The 18,932-nt window shown below is 44.3% G+C and overlaps 1 protein-coding gene across 5 annotated transcripts in view; it reads right to left on the bottom strand.

Annotated features, from left to right (window-relative positions):
* PIK3CD (phosphatidylinositol-4,5-bisphosphate 3-kinase catalytic subunit delta) overlaps positions 1-18,932 on the bottom strand; it is a 64,848-nt gene continuing 45,916 nt past the window's right edge. For 4 of the 5 annotated variants that reach the window (XM_033922668.1, XM_033922669.1, XM_033922671.1 and 1 more), the window contains 7 exons: positions 17,897-18,075; positions 17,438-17,544; positions 12,886-12,964; positions 12,424-12,591; positions 11,003-11,126; positions 5,366-5,511; positions 5,046-5,225 (listed from right to left, as the gene is read on the bottom strand). In XM_033922668.1, coding sequence (XP_033778559.1) covers positions 5,072-5,225; positions 5,366-5,511; positions 11,003-11,126; positions 12,424-12,591; positions 12,886-12,964; positions 17,438-17,544; positions 17,897-18,075 — 957 coding nt within the window. In that variant the 3' untranslated portion in view covers positions 5,046-5,071. Of the gene's footprint in view, positions 448-5,045; positions 5,226-5,365; positions 5,512-11,002; positions 11,127-12,423; positions 12,592-12,885; positions 12,965-17,437; positions 17,545-17,896; positions 18,076-18,932 lie in introns of those variants that run through there. The other variant, XM_033922672.1, reaches the window with a different exon arrangement.

Genomic DNA, 18,932 nt, shown 5'->3' with positions numbered 1-18,932 from the left:
TATTCATTGGGGAAATCTTGAAAACCCGACTGGATTGCGGCCCTCGAGGACCGACTTCGACACCCCTGGTGTAGAGGATGGACTTGATGTAACTGCAGCAGCCATCTTGTACTCTTATCACTATTCCTTTTCATGAGGCTTCCTTATGGAGGACTGGACTCTTACAGCTTGCTGAGCAGTAACTTAAGAGCATCGGCAGTACGCTTGCTAAGTGATTCTGAAGAAGAAACACAAAGTTAAATGAAGTGTTTCAGCATTTTGGCTTTCTGTTTGCAGAGGGCTGCCAGACGTCTTGGGGCTTGACAGCTCTTACTGCCGATTATCTTTGGATACATTATGTGCCAGCCAATTGACTTTGGTTTTCCAGCTCTCACGAAGGGCTTCATCAAACTTGATTTTGAAGTGTTTCAGAGCCTCCTCCTCAGTCTTCCCTAATGCTAAAGAATCCTGAAAGAGAAGAAAAGTTGATCCCATTTTAGTAATTCATCACAATCACATCTTTCCTACATGCATACACATGCCAACTGCAAAGACAAATACACCAGTGTTGCATAGTAACTAAGTCAATGTAATCAGTGCAGTTGTTGAACACCTTTTTTTAAATGTATAGAATTATGATTCACAAGCATACTCGCATGAGTAACAGTCATTTTCAAAATGTGGTTTTACTAAAAGTAAAGTGGATTGAATTGTAGAACAATAAATAAAGTTGTTGGGATAAAAATGTTGAGTTGCATTCATTATAGTTACTTTACTGTTATTTTTTAATTTAGTATTTTTTAATGTTTTTACTATACTTTTACTTAAGTACAGGCAGTCCCTGGGTTAAGAACGAGTTCTGTTTTTAAAACCGTTCTTAAGTTGAATTTGTATGTACTCTGATCACGAGAGAATCTGTGTGTATTTATGTTCTTCTGTACAGTACAGTCTATAAAAACATTAAACATTAAAGAAAGAGTCCTCAAAATAAAGTACTGTAGTTTAAATAGAAAGAAAAGATAGGAGGTTTACATTTTCATTCTTCACCTTACTGTAATCTTACTAATACATTATGGTAACCACAAAATTAAACTACACAAAGCATACTCTTTTTCCCCTTCCAGGGTGCATCTCTTCCATCACCTGTACTGCCATATCCAACATTTTTCCCTCTCTCATTACCCAGACCATGTGTTGCATCTTTCACCCCTGCCCACCAGCCCCATACCCAACATTTCTCCTTGTGTCACATCTCTCCATTGCCTCCACCACCATGTCCAACATTCCTCCCTCCCTCCCACCATGCTGGCCACAGCTAACCCGAAAGCCTTCCCTCCAAGTTGCATCGTGAGCTGGAGGCAATAGCTAGGAGAGATCACCAGTTTCTAATGTCCAGAGTGGATTATGTAGCTGATGCGTTCTATGATCTTTTCAGAATCGTGAGCAAACTGTATGCTTATTTCATTTCCTCCCACACGATGCTATGGATCAAACAGTGAGCGGCGCTTCCTCCTCCAAGGCGACCTTGAATAAATTACCATCTAAAGGACAGTTACTCTTTTGATAGGTCTGGATGATCTTGGGGCCAGTGTGTAGGATTGCAAGTCGTAGTCTTTACCAGACAGCAGACCTCTTAACGCCTAAGGGGTCAGGATGCAGAAAGTTTTGGACCTCCAGGTGATATTGCCAGTTCTTGAGAAGGCCTTTGGGCCAGAGATCATTTCAAAGCCCCAGACAAAGATTCAGAGAGGCCAGACACCCTCAATTTTTGGGATTCCGCTCCACAACTGCTCCCAGTAAGAAGTTATGACGCTAAGCCATCAACTGAGCCTTAACACATCAGAGGAAGGTTATCAGCCTATTGGGGACCATGGGTGGAGATCCCTAAAAACCTCTGGATGCTGGACATTATACAGGAGTGGGTACAAGCTCAAGTTCTTTCATCCTCTTCCAGACCTTTTTCTGGACTCATCGGTTGGGAAGCTGAAAAAAAGCAGTCAAAGTACAAGCAACAGTGCAAGACTGCTGGATCTGGAAGCAGATACTCGATATACTTCTTAGTGCCCAAGAGAAGCTCAGATGAAGGCCAATTCTAGACCTCAAGGTGTTAAATGTGGCCCTCAAGACACCCTGTTTACAGATAGAGATTATGAGGTCAGTAATTGCAGCAGTGGCACCTGGGGCAATTCTCACCTCGCTGAATTTGATGGAGGTCTATCTGCAAATTGCCAATTTTCCAGAGTACAGGAAGTTCTTGTGTTTCCATGTGCTGGAGCAACACTTCCAGTTTGTTCTCTTACCCTTCGGACTGGCCACGGACCTTCACCAAGGTGATGGAAGTAGTTGCAGATATACCTGCGCAAAGCAGATATACAAGTACATCCATATCTGGACAATTGGATGATAAGATCCCAGTCCGAATCAGAAGGCAGACTGGCTGTTCAAAGAGTGATTGAACTGTTGCAGAAACTAGTCTGGATGGCCAACTTTCAGAAAAGCCACCTGGAACCGATGTAGATCTTGGAATATCTGGGAGTCCAGTTTGACACAAGGAGAGAACAAGATGTTCCTGCTGGAAGCCCACAAAGCGAAGCTTCTGTGTCAGATATGGAAATTTCAGAACAAGACAGCTCCAAAGGCTTGGCATTATTTGTAGGCTGGGATCAATGTTTGTGACCATGGATGTGGTTCCCTGGGCAAGGGAATAATGGAGTCTGCTTCAGCAGGGGTGTAGTAATGGGGGGGGGAGCAGGGGGACAGGCCATCCTAGGCACCGTCTTGGTGAGGGCACAGGCACCCGTCCTCCTCTCCACCCTCCCCCCAGCGCGTGTAGACTGCTTCCCTTCCCCCGTATCTCTGTAACATTCCTGGTATGAGCAACAACCCCCAAGCTTGTGTCGTTCCAGCATCCACTCTGTCTCTGACGTCACTTCCTGGACCCACACCTAGGAAGTGACATCAGAGGAAGAGCTGACACTGGCACGACAACAGCTTGGGGATTGCTGCTCGTGCCAGAAACGTTACAGAGGTATGGGGAAAGGGAAGCAGTGCATGCTTAGCAGTATGGGGTAGGAAAGAAGCGTGTGGCGCTGGGGGTTGGAGAAGAGTGTGGGGAAGGGGCACCCTCCACACACCCCTCTCCTCTCCTCTCCTACTTGTGCTACAGGGTGATGCGCTCAGCAGAAGCTGACTTGGTTTGTGGAAGCATGTCGCAGTCTTGCCTGGTCATTGGAACCGCAGGGGACATAATGAAAACTTTGCAACATCCAAAAACCTGTCCTAATAGAAGGGACAGCCAAGTACCAATAATCAAAACAACTTTCTGGTTCTTCAGCAACACTTCTAAGCTGTTGTGCGTCCAGAGTTCAAAGGGGTATGTTGGGAGGTACGTTATGGGCGCGCTTAGACCTGGATTCTATGGATGAAATTCTATGTGCCTTAATATTCTATTAATTTTCAATGTTAAAAAAAATTACTTCCTTGTTGTACCTACTTTTCTGTAACCGCATTGAACTGAAAGGCATTTAGCGGTATAGAAACAAGATGGCAGATAAAAGCCAAATGGCCCATCTAGTCTGCAGTAACCATTCTGCCTTCATGATCCTACATGCCTATCTCAGGCCCTTTTGATTTCAGACACAGTCTCTGTCTCTACCACCTCTTCTGGGAGACTGTTCCATGCATCTACCACCCTTTCTGTTAAAAAGTATTTTCTTAGATTACTCTGGAGCCTATCGCCTCTTAACTTCATTGTATGCCCTCTCATTGCAGTTTCCTTTCAAATGAAAGAGACTCAACTCGCATATTTACATTACATAGGTATTTAAACATATCTATCATTTCGCCCCTGAGGTAATAACCGAAGCTTTCCTAGGCAGGAACTTAGATGCAGGGAGTTAGATCTGTTCTTAGTTGCACAAACTGACAAGAAGACCACTGGAGGGTTTAAGGCATGACCTTCCCTTACGCCCCCCAGTAGTCACGACCCCCTTCCTACCACCCAAATAGGACATCCCTCTGACATCTCCCCACAACCCCTGTACCTTTGAATGACAAATCCACAGGAGGGAAGCCCACTCCCTTCTGCCTAAAGGGCTGTGTGCTCAGAATGACAGGCCTTCCCCCCTCCCAGAGCATCTTGGGATGCAGTGGAGGGGCCTAAGGCCCTGATTGGCTCAAAGTCTTAGGCTTCCCTCCTGCCAATTTGTCATCCGAAGGTACAGGGAATGTCGGGGGGAAGGGTGTAGGGAATTAGTGTGTCTGAGGGATGGACAGAGAAATTTTTTTTCTCCCTGCTGATTCAGCTGATCCTAGTAGGGCAGGGGTGTCAAAGACCCTCCTCGAGGGCCGCAATCCAGTCGGGTTTTCAGGATTTCCCCAATAAATATGTATGAGATCTATTTGCATGCACTGCTTTTATTGAATGCTAATAGATCTCATGCATATTCATTGGGGAAATCCTGACAACCCGACTGGATTGTGGCTCTCGAGGAGGGATTTTGACCCCTCCCCCCCCCCTGTAGTAGGGGAATCTACCATCAGCTGAACCAGCAGGACTGCCCTGAAACTGGCTGAGCTGCTGGGGATTCCCCTGCCAAAAAAGATAGACATCTACATGGATCTTTTTCAAAAATAGCAGATAGCCATCTAGCTATTTTGAAAATGGACATTTTCTCTACTGGCTTTCTGGATTTATTTCAAAATGTCCAAATTAGACTTGTACATCTTATCAAAAATGCCCCTCCACATCTCTAACCAGAGAATCCCTTTGCCTATCCTTACTGGGCATTTAATACATAAGGACAGACAAGAGAAGCAGGGAGGGTGCACAGCTAGGGTATGAAAGAGAAGGGAACTCAATTTAGGAGAAAAGTTAAGAGAATAGTAAAAGAATCAAGCCTAAATGCCTTTGCACCTAAGATCACAGTGCCTAAACATCACGTACCTGCTCCTAATTTACCGGCCTATCATAAGAGCACCAGTGAATGATTTCTTAACTAATTATATCAATTACACTACGCAATTTATTTCCAGAACAGATTCATGCTTCCTGCCTCTTTCTCCCGTCCCACCATTCCTTCCTCATTACATGTTATCCACTGCACTGCTTTACCTTGAGGTACTGGATGTCCTTAGAACAGCTGAGTTCTGGTAACCCAGCAGCTTTCATTAGTGCAAACAGATGAAGGAAGAGGGGTCCATGCAGTCGAAGGACCATGTACGCTTTCTCACAGTAATTTCGGAATCTGTCATGAAAAACAAAGCAGCCCATTAATGGTTTAGTGTTGGCCTAATGCTGTGGACTCTCTCTGGGACCTCAGGTCTGTACACAGACTGATATGGTGTGGAGCTTCATAGACTCCTAGGTCATGCAACCAACTCTCACCTTTCAAACTTCTCGTTGTTATTGGGTTTTCCTTGTTGGATGACATGTACAAAGTCATAAGTCAGAATAAAAGGTACTCTTTCTCTGTTTATACCAAATTTGGTCTTAAAATTGCCCAAGAAATGTCCAAAATCGATGTGAAAGAGCTGAAAAAAGGCAAAAAAAAAAAACAACAACCCATCTTGGATCACAGCCACTTTTTTTTTAACTGAATGCTTTTATTGAGTGCACAAGTATACAAGAAACAAAGCTCAAAACATTAACAACAACAAAAAAATAGGTGCATGTTTCTCCTTCACTGCACCTGCCGATAACAGGAAAGAAAAAGAAAACAACTGGTACAAAAACTGAATCCTGTCCTTATCCCCCCCCACCTGCCTGCTAAAATTCATGCCTCAGACCTATAGAAACTAATAATGTCCAGTCACATATTATTCAGTTGCCATTCCTGAAATACTTTCCACATCTGTTCAACAGCTAGGATTGGTAGTACTTTACTGCTGTCAACTGGTACATTTCACACTGCTTATCCGATAGAGAAGTTGGTTCCATACAGATGTGAGTACCAGATGTGCTGCTACTATACCCAGCTGGCAGAACTTATCTCCCCTTATCCCCAATCCCTCCACAGAAAAATTACGGTAAGCAATGCAACTTCCACAGATTTCCATAGTGATGCCCAGAATTTGTGATATAAATAACTATGTGGTCCTAATCTAACTAAAGCCAAGTGAACTATCAACAGAATAGAATAGGTTATATATTAAAAATATTTTGTGTGTGAACCATCAGATAGGTGGGTATTTTTAGCTTATAAAGAAATCATGGTACTTATATCAGCATTTCCATTCTTCGATCCTTTTTTCGTTATGTTTAATATTTCAATTGCAGTTCATCCCCTTCTGTTTTTCCATGTATTTTGTATATTCCAATATTTGTAAATTTTACAATTTTTTTTCCAGTTCCTGAATGGACTATTCAAAGGTACTTACTGTATATACTTAAACTGATTTTTGGGCCAAAAAAGGCCCATAAATTGGGGTGTCTCTGTTTATATTCGGCTCCTCAATCTGTGTGCTCCCTCGCCCCCATTGCAGGCCTCCCGTGCTTTAAGCCCTGGTGGTCCAGCGGTGAACTGGAACAGGAGCACTCCTTCCCGCGTACTGTCCTAGCCAGCTGTTAACCACCCCACTTCCCTCCCACCTCACGGACTGGTTGCAGGCCTTGCTTAAGCCCTGGTGGTCCAGCAGTGAGCCAGTACATGAGCAATCATAGAAACATGATGGCAGATAAAGGCCAAATGGCCCATCTAGTCTGCCCATCCGCAGTAACCATTATCTCTTTCTCTCTCTCTCTTGAGATCCCATGTGCCTATCCTAGGACCTTTTGAATTCAGACACAGTCTCTGTCTCCACCACCTCTTCTGGGAGACTGTTCCATGCATCTACCACCCTTTCTGTAAAAAAGTATTTCCTTAGATTACTCTGGAGCCTATCACCTCTTAACTTCATCCTATGCCCTCTCATTGCAGAGTTTCCTTTCAAATGAAAGAAACTTGACTCATGCGCATTTACATTACATAGGTATTTAAACATCTCTATCATAGCCCTCTCCCGCCTTTCCTCCAAAGTATACAGATTGAGATCTTTAAGTCTGTCCCCATACGTCTTATGATGAAGACTACATACCATTTTAGTAGCCTTCCTCTGGACTGACTCCATCCTTTTTATATCTTTTTGAAGGTGCAGCCTCCAGATTTGTACACAATATTCTAAATGAGATCTCACCAAAGTCTTATACAGGGGCATCAATACCTCCTTTTTCCTACTGGCCATACCTCTCCCTATGCAACCTAGCATCCTTCTAGCTTTCGCTGTCACCTTTTCAACTGTTTTGCCACCTTAAGATCATCACACACAATCACACCCACGTATCGCTCTTCTGTTGTGCACATAAGTGCTTCACCCCCTAAATTCACTCAGGTTTTTGTAGTCCAAATTCATGACCTTGCATTTCTTAGCATTAAATTTTAGCTGCCAAATTTCAGACTATTCTTCAAGCTTCACCAGGTCTTTCTTCATGTTATTCACACTATCCGGCGTGTCTACTCTATTGCAGATTTTGGTATCATCCGCAAAGAGGCAAATTTTACCCGACAACCGTTCAGCAATATTGTTTATAAAAATGTTAAAAAGAACAGGCCCAAGAACAGAATCTTGAGGCACACCACTGGTAACATCCCTTTCCTCAGAGTGATCTCTATTGATAACTACCTTCTGTCGCCTTCCACTCAACCAGTTCTTGACTCAGCTTGTCATTTTGGGACCCATCCCAAGGGCACTTAGTTTATTTATTAGACATCTGTGTGGAACACTGTCAAAGGCTTTGCTAAAATCTAAATACTCCACATCTAGCGCACAACCTCTATCCAATTCTCTGGTCACCCAGTCGAAGAAATTGATCAGATTTGTCTAACAAGACCTACCTCCCAAGATTAACAGGGCAGTCTCATCAGACCATGAGAACTCATGAGACACCCTGGGAACTTGCGCAGCCATTTCTGATTGTGGCTCCACATGAGACAGGAGTGAAGAAAAATCACTCCTACCCCACTTCACTGCTAGACCACCAGCGTTCTAAAGGTATCTTGGAGAGGGGTCCGGGAGGCGGGAGAGAAATGGGATGGTTAAAAGTTGGCCTGGACAGGACATGGGAAGGATCGCTCCTGTTAGGCTCACTGTTGGCCCACCAAGGCTTAAGGTAAGCCCACAGGAGGCCTTTAACAAGTCTGGGATGTGGGGTGGTTAACAGTTGACTGGGACAGGATGCGGAAAGGATCGCTTCTGTCCAAGCTCACAGCTGGACCACCAAGGCTTAAGGGAGGTGTGCAGTGGGCATCAGAGGCTGGGTGCAGAACTGGGAAAGATGGAGGAAAAGAAGGGCAGGAGGGAAGGAGAGCTGGGTGCAAGGCAGAGCAATTGAATATAAACCCACCAGTTTATATTTGAGTTAACCTTATTTTTTTTTGGGGGGGGGGGATAAAGGCTACCTCAGTTTATAATCAGATCTGTTTATATTCGAGTATATAGGGCACTTTAGCAAATTATTGTTAACGCCTTCACAGAAGAAGCTTCTGCCATAGCACTAAGTTTCACTTTGGCTGCAGTCTCTGCAAATAAAAATATCAGATTACAAAAAAACAATTCCTTTCCTAATTCAATATTTCTGATTCTTTAATCCAAAAGCACCACTCACAATTTGTAACATCTCATAACTGTTGCATAAAGATGGCAAAAAGCAACTGATGTCTATATTTAAAGATTAACACCCAATAAGCTCACTCTAGTGATATTCAATCTAATTCTTCATTCAAACCACTAGGGGTCACTGTTTTCAATTCAAAGATCCAGCTTTGTTCTGTCTAATTCAGTAAATACTCATAATCGGCACCCTCCCACCCACACAAGTGGACTGAACAAAGAATTAGATTGGATGGCACTAGTGTGAGCTTATTGGATGTAAATCTCTAACTTCTGAGTTTTCCCAACATCAGTCAATGTCACCATCTTTATGCAACAGTTATAAAATGAGAAGTTACAGATTGTGAGCCGACTTGATTTTTGATTAAGCAGCTGAAATACTGAACTTGGAAAATATCGATTTTTGCTAATCTGATATTTTTATTAGCAGAGACCACTTCCCTGATTCAGTTGAAGTGAAAAGTAGTGTTATGTCAGAGGCTTCTTCTGTGAAGACATTTCAATAATTTGCTAAGATAAGTTTGGGTTCTTACCTCAATAATCTTTCCGATACACAGACACACTGTCCCTGAACTTCTGAGTAACTAATTCCATCTCATGATAATTCTTGTAGGGAGCTTTATTAGCATTCTTTTGCTCCATCTCCCATCCTTCTGGGTTGTCCTCCAGTTCCTCAGTTCATACCAAAGCAGATGGTTAACTCTGGAGAGGAAATAGAATAGGGAGGGGTATGGGACACTCCCTGAAAAACATGTCTGTTCTGCTCATATTAAACATATAACAGATAAACACAATTTAACCATTTGCAATAGAAAGAGGTGCAAAATAAAACAAGTCACCAACTGGAGCACAACCTGCACTAAGAGTATGGGAGATTTTATAGATACCCCCTAACTTCTTCAATCCAGCAGTCACATCCTCTATCCTTGCCGAGGCTGGACAAAGGAAAGAAACAAAATGTCTTGACTCCCCAGCACCTTTGAGGCAGTAAGCAAGCTAATGAAAATCTGACAGGGCGGGCTTCAGGAATGGAATGCCTGACTACCAGAAAAAAAGTTTATTCTACTGTGACAGACACTCCATTCCTGAATGTGTGGGATGTATCAAAGCAGAGTGCAATTCCCCAACGACAGTGTCATGTGCAAGACGGGAAGGTCCAGTCTGGAAAGACTAGGCCGGAGAGGGCTCTTTTTCCATGCCTTTACGCTGCCAGTCAGGGTCCCCTGTAGCAGGAGATGATGCTTCATCTCTAAGTGGGCTGGATCCGGATCTGGTGGAGGCCCCTAATCTAGAAGAGGACCCGACAAGATAAGGGCTCTGCTCATTTATAAGCAGCACAGACCACCTGATTTCCCTTGCTTCAATACATTCCCGGAGGGGTCCTTTCAGGCAGCCAAAGCCATGGCAAGGCTGTATTCAGTGGTTGCTGAAGTTAACCAGATCTTGTTCCACTAAAAGTGGATTACCTGGTAGCACAGGTCCCCAAGCGTACCTCCCTTTCCAGTGAAGGCTGCATGATATTAAAGGTTGCTCAAGACCACAGGCTGGTTTTGGTTCATATGAAGCAAGACAAAAGAACCACAGTTCTATAAACCAGAAATTCAAACAACAATATAGGACATATCACTACACAGCTAGAAAGAAAGGACAGCTGCCCAAAGACCACAATAAGAAAAAAAAAAGTGGAGAAAAAGAAACCTTAGAAAATACATTCCATTAACTCAGTCCAGCTTTAATAAGGGATATTAAACAAATCATAGGTCTCAGAAAAAAAACTCCACATTCAGTAAGAAACAAAAGGCAGCATTCCTTATAGTTGTGTCCTGGGAATCTTCAAAGTTGATTGTCTGAGCTGGTTATACATGAAGAATAACTATTTCATAATCCACAAAAGGCACTGCTCGATGGCAGCCCTGTTTCACACACAATCTATCTCAAGGGCTGAGCAGAGAATCTTATCCGGCAAAACATTACAAGAAAGAAAGAAATCCCAGCCAAAAGATGCAGATTAATACTCCGAGAAGCAGCATTTAAAACAGGAACGTTTCCACTCCGATGACATTCAAAAAACGTAATGACATCATCATTCTGGGAAAATTCAAACACCCCCCCACCCCCCCCCAAAAAAAAAGTGTGCAAAAGGGAAAAGCTAAAGGTGGCAGTAGAGCTCCAAGTGAAGTAGAGGAGATTCAGAGAAAAAAATCTAGAGTGGATTCCTTCTGCAGATGGCTCGCAGCCACTGGGAAATAACCCACTTGTCTATTGCACTGGAAATAAAGATAGAGAAAGCCTCTGGTTCTGCAGATATGTTATAATCCTACACAAAGCTGTGAGAAAACTTGGCTGTACCTCTTTCCAAATTTTAACAGCTACGTACCTGCCCAGTTTCACGGATCATGATATTGTCACTGTGGCGATCCCCAATCCCCAGCACATAAGTTGCTACACAGTAACCAGCACAAGAGAGGGTGAATTCCTCAATAGCTTGCTCCAGAGCAACCCTGAGGTAAGTGATAATACAGTACTAAGACAACATGCAAGAACTGGAGATAGAAGAACTGTTAACATTTTATTTAAGCAGATTTGATATGTCATTCCGTTATATCATATTGTCCCAAAGTGGATTACAGCCATTATAAAACATTACTTAGAACAAACACAGCAAGATTGATATTCAAAGTGATTTAACTGTCCAGAAGCGGTTTCTGGCCAGTTAAATCACTTGTTTGGAACTGACCTGTGAACTGCATAGAACTTAATGGTATTTGCGGTATGTTCAAATGATTTTTATTGTTTCAACGATAAACAAGCAAATACAATTAGCAAATGCAGCCAGTAAACAACACTACAATCACACACACCCCCTCCCTAAGAGTCCCTTGCCAAAACAAAACTGAGAGTCTGAGTCAAACTTAAAGATTCAATAGTCTACTGCGAGCATGCGGTGTGAGGTCCTGCCAGAAGCATTCCCAGGTCCGACAAAATCTACGACCCGGTCCACGGTATACAAGTGAGTTTTATGTTATGTTATATATTATGGATCAGTGTGCTGAAAATGTCTAGTTAGCGCCCAAATCAAAATCTGCTATTTTAGGGGTGTTCAGGGGTGGAGTCAGCACTTGGCTGATATTTAACACTGAATTAGCCAAGGTAACCGTATAAAAATCAGACCTATCTTTATGAAGTTCACTGTAGCCCATTTAAGTACTAAATATCAACTAACATTTATCCTAAAAACACACAAGATCTATATTAGACAGTACTTACAAAAGGGGTCTCAGTTTACTCACATGTCTTCCTCCACCAAGACAATTCCATCCCCCTACCATTCACACAGAATCTCTTCCTCCCCCTACTCCACAATTCACGGGAACCTTGCTTCTACCCCAGGGGTAGCGAACTCCGGTCTTCGAGAGCCGTATTCCAGTCGGGTTTTCAGGATTGAGATTTATTTGCATGCACTGTTTTCAATGCATATTCATTGGGGAAATCCTGAAAACCCGACTGGAATACGGCTCTTGAGGACCGGAGTTCCCTACCCCTGTTCTACCCTGAAGGACCATTTCTTCCTAAACACCCCTCAGATCCATTTCTTCCTCTGCTATACAATGTTGGATACATTTCCCCATCCCCACCCCCCGCACTCATGTCTTCTCCAATTGCACATTACTCAAATATTACAACCAAACCCTACCCACTTTTTCTCTACTCCCCTGTATCCCTGCCTTCCTGGCTTCCATATATGTGGTAACAGCCCTCCCCACACATGCATAAATACAGAACATAAGTTTTCCTTACCCTGGATTTTTCGATTTGAGCCAGTTGAGGAGCGCATCCTTGTTGAATGCTGCAGTGGCTACCATGTTACTTTTGTTAAGCTGGATATTGGCAATAGTATCTGAGTTCCCTACAATTTCAATGAGTCCTGTCTTGTCTCCAGTTGATAGACATCCATATGGAGTCATCCTGTGGTAAGAAGAACCTCAGGATTAGACAGGATGGGTCACAAGAATGATTTATCCCAAACCAAGCACCTGTCACTGAACCTGGCTCCAAACCCACTGTATAATTCCAGCCTTCTGCTGCTCCCAGAAGCTACAGTGGCTGAATTTTGTGAATTCTCAAACAGCCTGAGTATGTTCAGTCTTATGCAGATATATTGACTTATGGACATAGTTTCACTGATCATAAATTGTAGCGTTGGATGGCATAAATTAAAGTAGTTCTAGTGACTGATGAGGCTAGCTTCAGGTAGCTCACCTGAGATCCAGACCCTCCTGTTTCCAAAGAATATCCATCAGATGAATCATCTGAAGTGTCAGCATGTCCTGTCGAAGATCTGCACCGGTATCACAAAACATACAATGCATTAACAAACCTCCCATTTGTCTATGGAAACACGTGTCAATCTCAACATCAATGTGACAATTTGTAAGTGTGTGCTTAATGTACACCAGTTGAACAAGCAAACTTCTTTATCTTCCCTCCAGACCGGCACGGAAACGGATGGGTTTACACTCGTCTGCCAGCAGGTGGAGACTTGAGACATTAACTTCTGACATCAATACAACTGGGCTGTGCAGTCCCTCTTACAATCAGTCTTTTCTCAGTCTCGAGCAGGTGGAGTGGTATGTTTGTGCAGTGCTGAGGTATGTTAAGGCCTTTTGGATCTCGTTAGTGGATCTTTCTTGTCCCTTTGTCCAGACTGAGCTTGGGAGACCTTCTTGGGGGGTTCTACCAACCTCGGGGGTGTTACACTCGGAATTGTCGAGTCTCTTCCACCATTTCCCCCACCTTCCCAGGTTTTTCTGAATCTAGAGGAGCCTCAACTGTATGCCTGGCCACCGATACCGGCTACGACTACAGTTTAGAGTGCCAGTGGGGTCTGCCTTTTCTTGATACAGCTGCTTAGCTGTGAGAAGGAATAAAAAGAAAAATTTGTAAGACATAAGGAATAAAAGGAGCCTTATAAAAAAAGGCATGAGGCCGCCATTTTTATACAATGTTGTGGGTGGTATTTTGGCACGGGCATCTTGGGACGAGGATTCTTTTACGGCTGATCAGTTTTCTCAGGATGAGGATGTGGATCTTGGGGAGAACCTTACAGATCTGTCTAGGGGGCCTGAATTTTTGGATGGAGACTTTTAGAGGTGCCGCTTGGTGAGGATGTGTCTGTTGTGTGCATATTCACCGGGACTTGTTGCAGGAGCTCATTCTTCAGGTGTCTTCAGTTTTACACTTTGAAGAGGAAGCTAAGGACCCCCTTCGTGTGGTGCACCCTCTCTTTCCCTATGCATCAGGATATTCGGGATATAGTGCACACTCAGTGGAAAGTTCCAGACGCGCCTATTCGCATGGCACAGTCCATGGCAAGTCTCTACCCCATCCCTAATGGCGATAGAGATACCTTTCAGTCTCCTGTGGTTGATGTGGTGGTCTCAGCTATTGTATGCAGACATACTGTGCTGGTTGAAGGCGGTTCAGCCCTGAGAAACCCACTCCTCTCCTTGTCAGGCGACTTGGAAGAAGAGGGCTTTTCGGCAGACACTGCTTAGGTTGTTGGGCCTCAAGGTGGCAGTTCCAGTGCCTCCTCAGGATATTCGCACCAGCAGGTACTCCATTTACTTTGTGGTACCCAAGAAAGAGGGGTCTTTTCAGCCCATTTTGGATCTCAAAGGTGTCAACAGGGCTCTCTGGGTTCCCTCTTTTCGGATGGAAACCCTAAAATCCGTAATTCTGGCAGTCAAGCCTGGGGAATTTCTGACTTCTCTTGACCTGAAGGAGGCCTGCCTGCATGTTCCCATTTGGGCCTTTGCTTTGCGATCTTGGGAGAGCATTGTGCACTTCCCTTTGGTCTGGCCATGGCGCCAAGGACCTTCACCAAGATTACTGTGGTGATGGCGGTGACCTTGCGCATGGAGGGCATTCTGGTACACTCCTATCTTGGCAACTGGTTGATTCACTCAAAGTCGTTTCAGGACAGCTCCTGGGTTACAACTCGGGTTGTCGAGTTTCTGCTGTCCCTGGGCTGGGTGGTCAACCTGTCCAAGAGTCATTTGACTCCATCTCAGTGCTTGGAGTATCTTGGCATTCTATTCGACACCAGTTTAGGGAGAGTGTTCCTCCAGGGTGTGCAAATTGCAGTCATAGATTCGCTTCCTGGTGTCTTATTGCTGCCCTCAGACACAGAATTTTCTACAGTTCTTGGGGTCAAGGACAGCCTCCCTGGAAGTGGTCAGGTGGGTTCGGGCTCACACGCGTCCTCTTCAGTATGCGCTTCTTCAGCGATGGTCACCATAGATTCACTATCTGGACTCTCCCATTCCTCTTCAGGGGTTAGTTCATCACAGTCTGCGCTGGTGGTTTCAGTCTTCCAATCTGATTCAGGGAGTGAATTTAATCAGCCCCAGTGGACAGTGCTTCTCACGGATGCCAGTCTCCTTGGTTGGGGAGCTCAATGTCTCGTCCACTTGTCTCAGGGCAGCAGATCACCGGAGGAGACATCCTGGTTGATCAATGTTCTGGAGACCAGAGCTATTCAGCTAGCATTGGTGGAGTTCCAGACTTTGCTGGAGGGCAAGTCAGTTCGAGTTCTTTCCGATAATGCCACAGCGATAGCCTATGTCAATTGTCAAGGGGGCAGTAAGAGTCTTCTGGTGGCTGGAGACCTCCCTCGTCATGGAATGAGCAGAGGCTCATCTTCTATACATCTCAGCCTTCCACCTTGCCGGAATGGACAATGTCCAGGCATACTTTCTAAGTTGTCATACACTGGATCCCAGCGAGTGGTGTCTCAGGCTGCAGGCCTGCGAGTTGATTGTTCAGTCATGGGGTTGGCTGATCATGGACCTCATGGCCACGAGTGTCATTGCCAAAGTACTGAGGTTCTTTAGGTGGTGCAAGGATTGCCTCGCCGAGGGGCTGGATGCTCTGGTGCAGGCTTGGCTGCTGTCTGGCCTACTCTGTCTTTCCGCTGTGGCCTTTAGTGGGCAGAGTTCTTCTTTGGATTGCTCGACACGCAGGCTGCATGATCCTGGTGGCACTGGATTGGCACAGGCGCTCGTGGTATTCTGATCTGTTTCATCTGCTCGTGGAAGATCCTCTCCCACTGCTCCTCTCGCTTGATCTTCTGACTCAGGATCTGTTTGATCCAGGTCCCTTTTGTCTTGTGGCTTGGCTCTTGAGAGGGCTTGCCTAAGGAAGTGGGGATATTTCTATAAGGTGCTCTCCACTCTCTTCGGGTCTTGGACACTTTCTTCCTATCGGGCCTAGCTGTATGTTTGACGTCTCTTCAAGGAGTGGTGTTCCATGTGGGAGGTTGAGCTCCTCCGCACTGCTTTGAATCACATCTTGGAGTTTCTGCAGGGTGGCCTGGAGCACGGCCTTGCCTGATCTTCTCTTCGGGTGCAGATTGCCGCATTGTCTTCGTTTCGCAGTCTCTTGCATGGTCGGTGGATGTGTTAGGTTCCTGAGAGCTGCAAAATTGCTCCAACCGCCTCTCAGGTCATCTGTTCCTGCGTGGGATCTCATTCTGGTTTTCTTTGTACTTGTTAGTCCTCCATTGGAGCCTCTTGGTTTCTGCACGTTCAAAGACCTTATCCTTGAAGCGGTCTTCCCGCAGGTGCAGCTGCAGGTGAGTCGTGCTGTGGCCCTCCTTTTTTCCCAAAGTGATTTCGCTTTTTCTTGTCACCCAGTCCGTGGTCCTCCCGGTCTTGGGTAGTCGGGAGGGCTCTTTGGAGCAGAGACAGTTGCACAAATTGGATGTCCATAGGATCCTTCTCTCTTATGTTCAGCGGACCCAGGAGTTCCGGAAATCAGATCATCTGTTTGTCTTTCTCGTGTGTCCTCGTAAGGGGGGACAGTGCTTCCAAGGCTACCAGTGCGTGCTGGATCAAGGAGGCTATTGCTTCAGTGCACCTTCTTCAAATGAAACCTGTTCCAGAATTTCTCAAAGCTCATTCCACTCGGGGTTAGGCAGCTTCTTGGGCTGAGTCTTCGCTTATGCCTCCAGTGGATATCTGTAAAGCTATGGTTTGATTTTTTCTCCATTCCTTTATTCACCACTACCATGTGGACGGTCAGGCACGTTGGGATTCGGTGTGCGGTGAGCACGTTTTGGTGGCGGCCCTTTGGGGGTCCCACCCTTGATGGGTACTGCTTTGGTATGTCCCATCCGTTTTTATGCTGGTCTGGAGGGATGATAAAGAAGGAGAAATTAGATCCTTACCTGCAAATTTTCTTTCTTTTAGTCCCTCCAGACCAGCACAGAACCCCACTCTGTCATGTTTTTCTGTGTTTTTCGCACAGTGTACATTTTTGTTCTGCGAGTGATTGGTTGTTTGGGGAAATTACAAAGGCAATGGCTTTTGGTTCATCTGGTTTAGCTGGTGACTGTGGAACATTGTAGGGAAGGTTCTTGTTCTAATCAGTATCCAACAGTGTTTTCCTGGTCTGTTTGGGCTAGGCTTATGTCGACTCCATCTGAGTGTGGATTCATCTGTTCTGGAATATGCCTAGTTTATTTCTGCTTGACTATTCGTAAAGACTGATTATAAGAGGACTGCACAGCCCACTTGTATCGATGTCAAAAGTTAGTGTCTCAGTCTCGATCTGCTGGTAGAGGAGCATAAACCCATCCATTTCTGTGCCAGTCTAGAAGGACTAAAAGGAAAAAAATTAGCAGGTAAGGTAATTTCTCCATATGCACCATCAGTCTAACACACATGTATCAGAATATCTATGCTGGGGAAATGCAGATCATGCTTTGCTGTGCTATCTTCCATGAAATACTATTTTAATGTGTTGCACCCACCATCTCCATTTTTAAAAATGATGCCAACGTGATTTTGGTTCATTTCGTTATTGTACATGATCCAAAGGGGTTTCATCTTAGAATCCATGAAGGTACAGAGATCGACACTGCAACAACAACAACCAAAAAGAATATCAGTTACAGACCCCCACTCACATAGAGACACAGTACTGCTCACCAATCTCATAACCTCCGTCTCACAGCCATAACAATATCAGAGATTGGAATATTGCACTTATACTGAGAGAACTGCCTATCAGAGATTCTAGTTCCATCCCATATTTATAACACTGCCCCTTCGGACCTCCCTGCTTAGAGAAACTCCTGCCATAGATCTTAACTGACAGAGACAGCACTATTTATCATAGTGACCTCCACTTTCATCCCTAAAGGTGTTTAAGGTGAGCCCTGCATATGAATGCAAGTCAGATTCCAACATTCAACATAGACCCTGCTTACCACACATTCCCCAGTATGACGCTAGGGTTGAGAGGAGACTGGAGGTTTAAAAGTGCCTCTAGGTAGTTCTCTTGTTTCAGGCATACATGCATCACCTCCTTGGTTTGTGGTTTTGTGGCTTTTTGAGAACTTATTTTCACAATATCATTTAAAGCTTTCATTTTAGTGAGAGCTTCCACCTGAGAGAAAGAGAGAGAATAAGAACGCTGAAAGACATGAAAAGATGATAAAACGGGGTTTATTATTTTTTTCTAGCTTACATTTTGTTGCGTCTGTGTCTTCAAATGCAGAAGTCTCCATGCTCTTTCTGTGACACTCATAAGACTGGTTTTAACTCCAAAGGTGGGAACAATGAGATCTCTCCATGGTTCGAAAGTAAAATCTTTACTTCTAAAATATTCACCTGTGCCCCCATCTCTCACTCTGTATCTGGTACAAAGTGGTTTCCAAACCTATCCTGGGAGTCCCCTAGGTAGTCAGGTTTTCAGAATATCCACAATTAACATTTAGGAAGAAGATTTTGCAGATCCTGCAAATTTATCTCATACATATTCACTGTGAATATACTGAAAACCCAACTGGCTGGGTTCCCCCAAGACAAGTTTGGGAATCACTGTCTATGCCACTTTCCACAGTATGCACCTGGAACACCAGATGTACACAGCGCTGTACAGAATCACGAAGGAGACAGTCCCTGCTCGAAAGAGCTTACAATCTAAACAGACAAAGTACATCCACATTTTATATAAAAATGCATCAACAAAATAGTTAAACAAATTTGTCAAATAAATAAGTTTTTAAAGGTTGCCTAAATGTTTGATATGAGAGGGAGTTCAAAATCAAATCACTTAAAGGCTTGTTCCATTTACCAGCTTGTCAAGAAATCTTGTAGATATGCATCCTTTCAAAGTTGGAAATGAGAACAAAAGAGATCCACGTGCACGGCGTGTGGTCACTTGTACAACAAAATGATTTAAAAGATAGGTAGGTGTAAAACCTAGTAGTATTTTATAACATAAACAAGCAAATTTGAATA

Source organism: Geotrypetes seraphini, chromosome 15, assembly GCF_902459505.1.
Source record: "Geotrypetes seraphini chromosome 15, aGeoSer1.1, whole genome shotgun sequence".
Lineage (NCBI taxonomy): Eukaryota > Metazoa > Chordata > Amphibia > Gymnophiona > Dermophiidae > Geotrypetes > Geotrypetes seraphini.
Note: the sequence above shows the minus strand (reverse complement) of the source record. Positions and strands in the feature narration are given on the sequence as shown.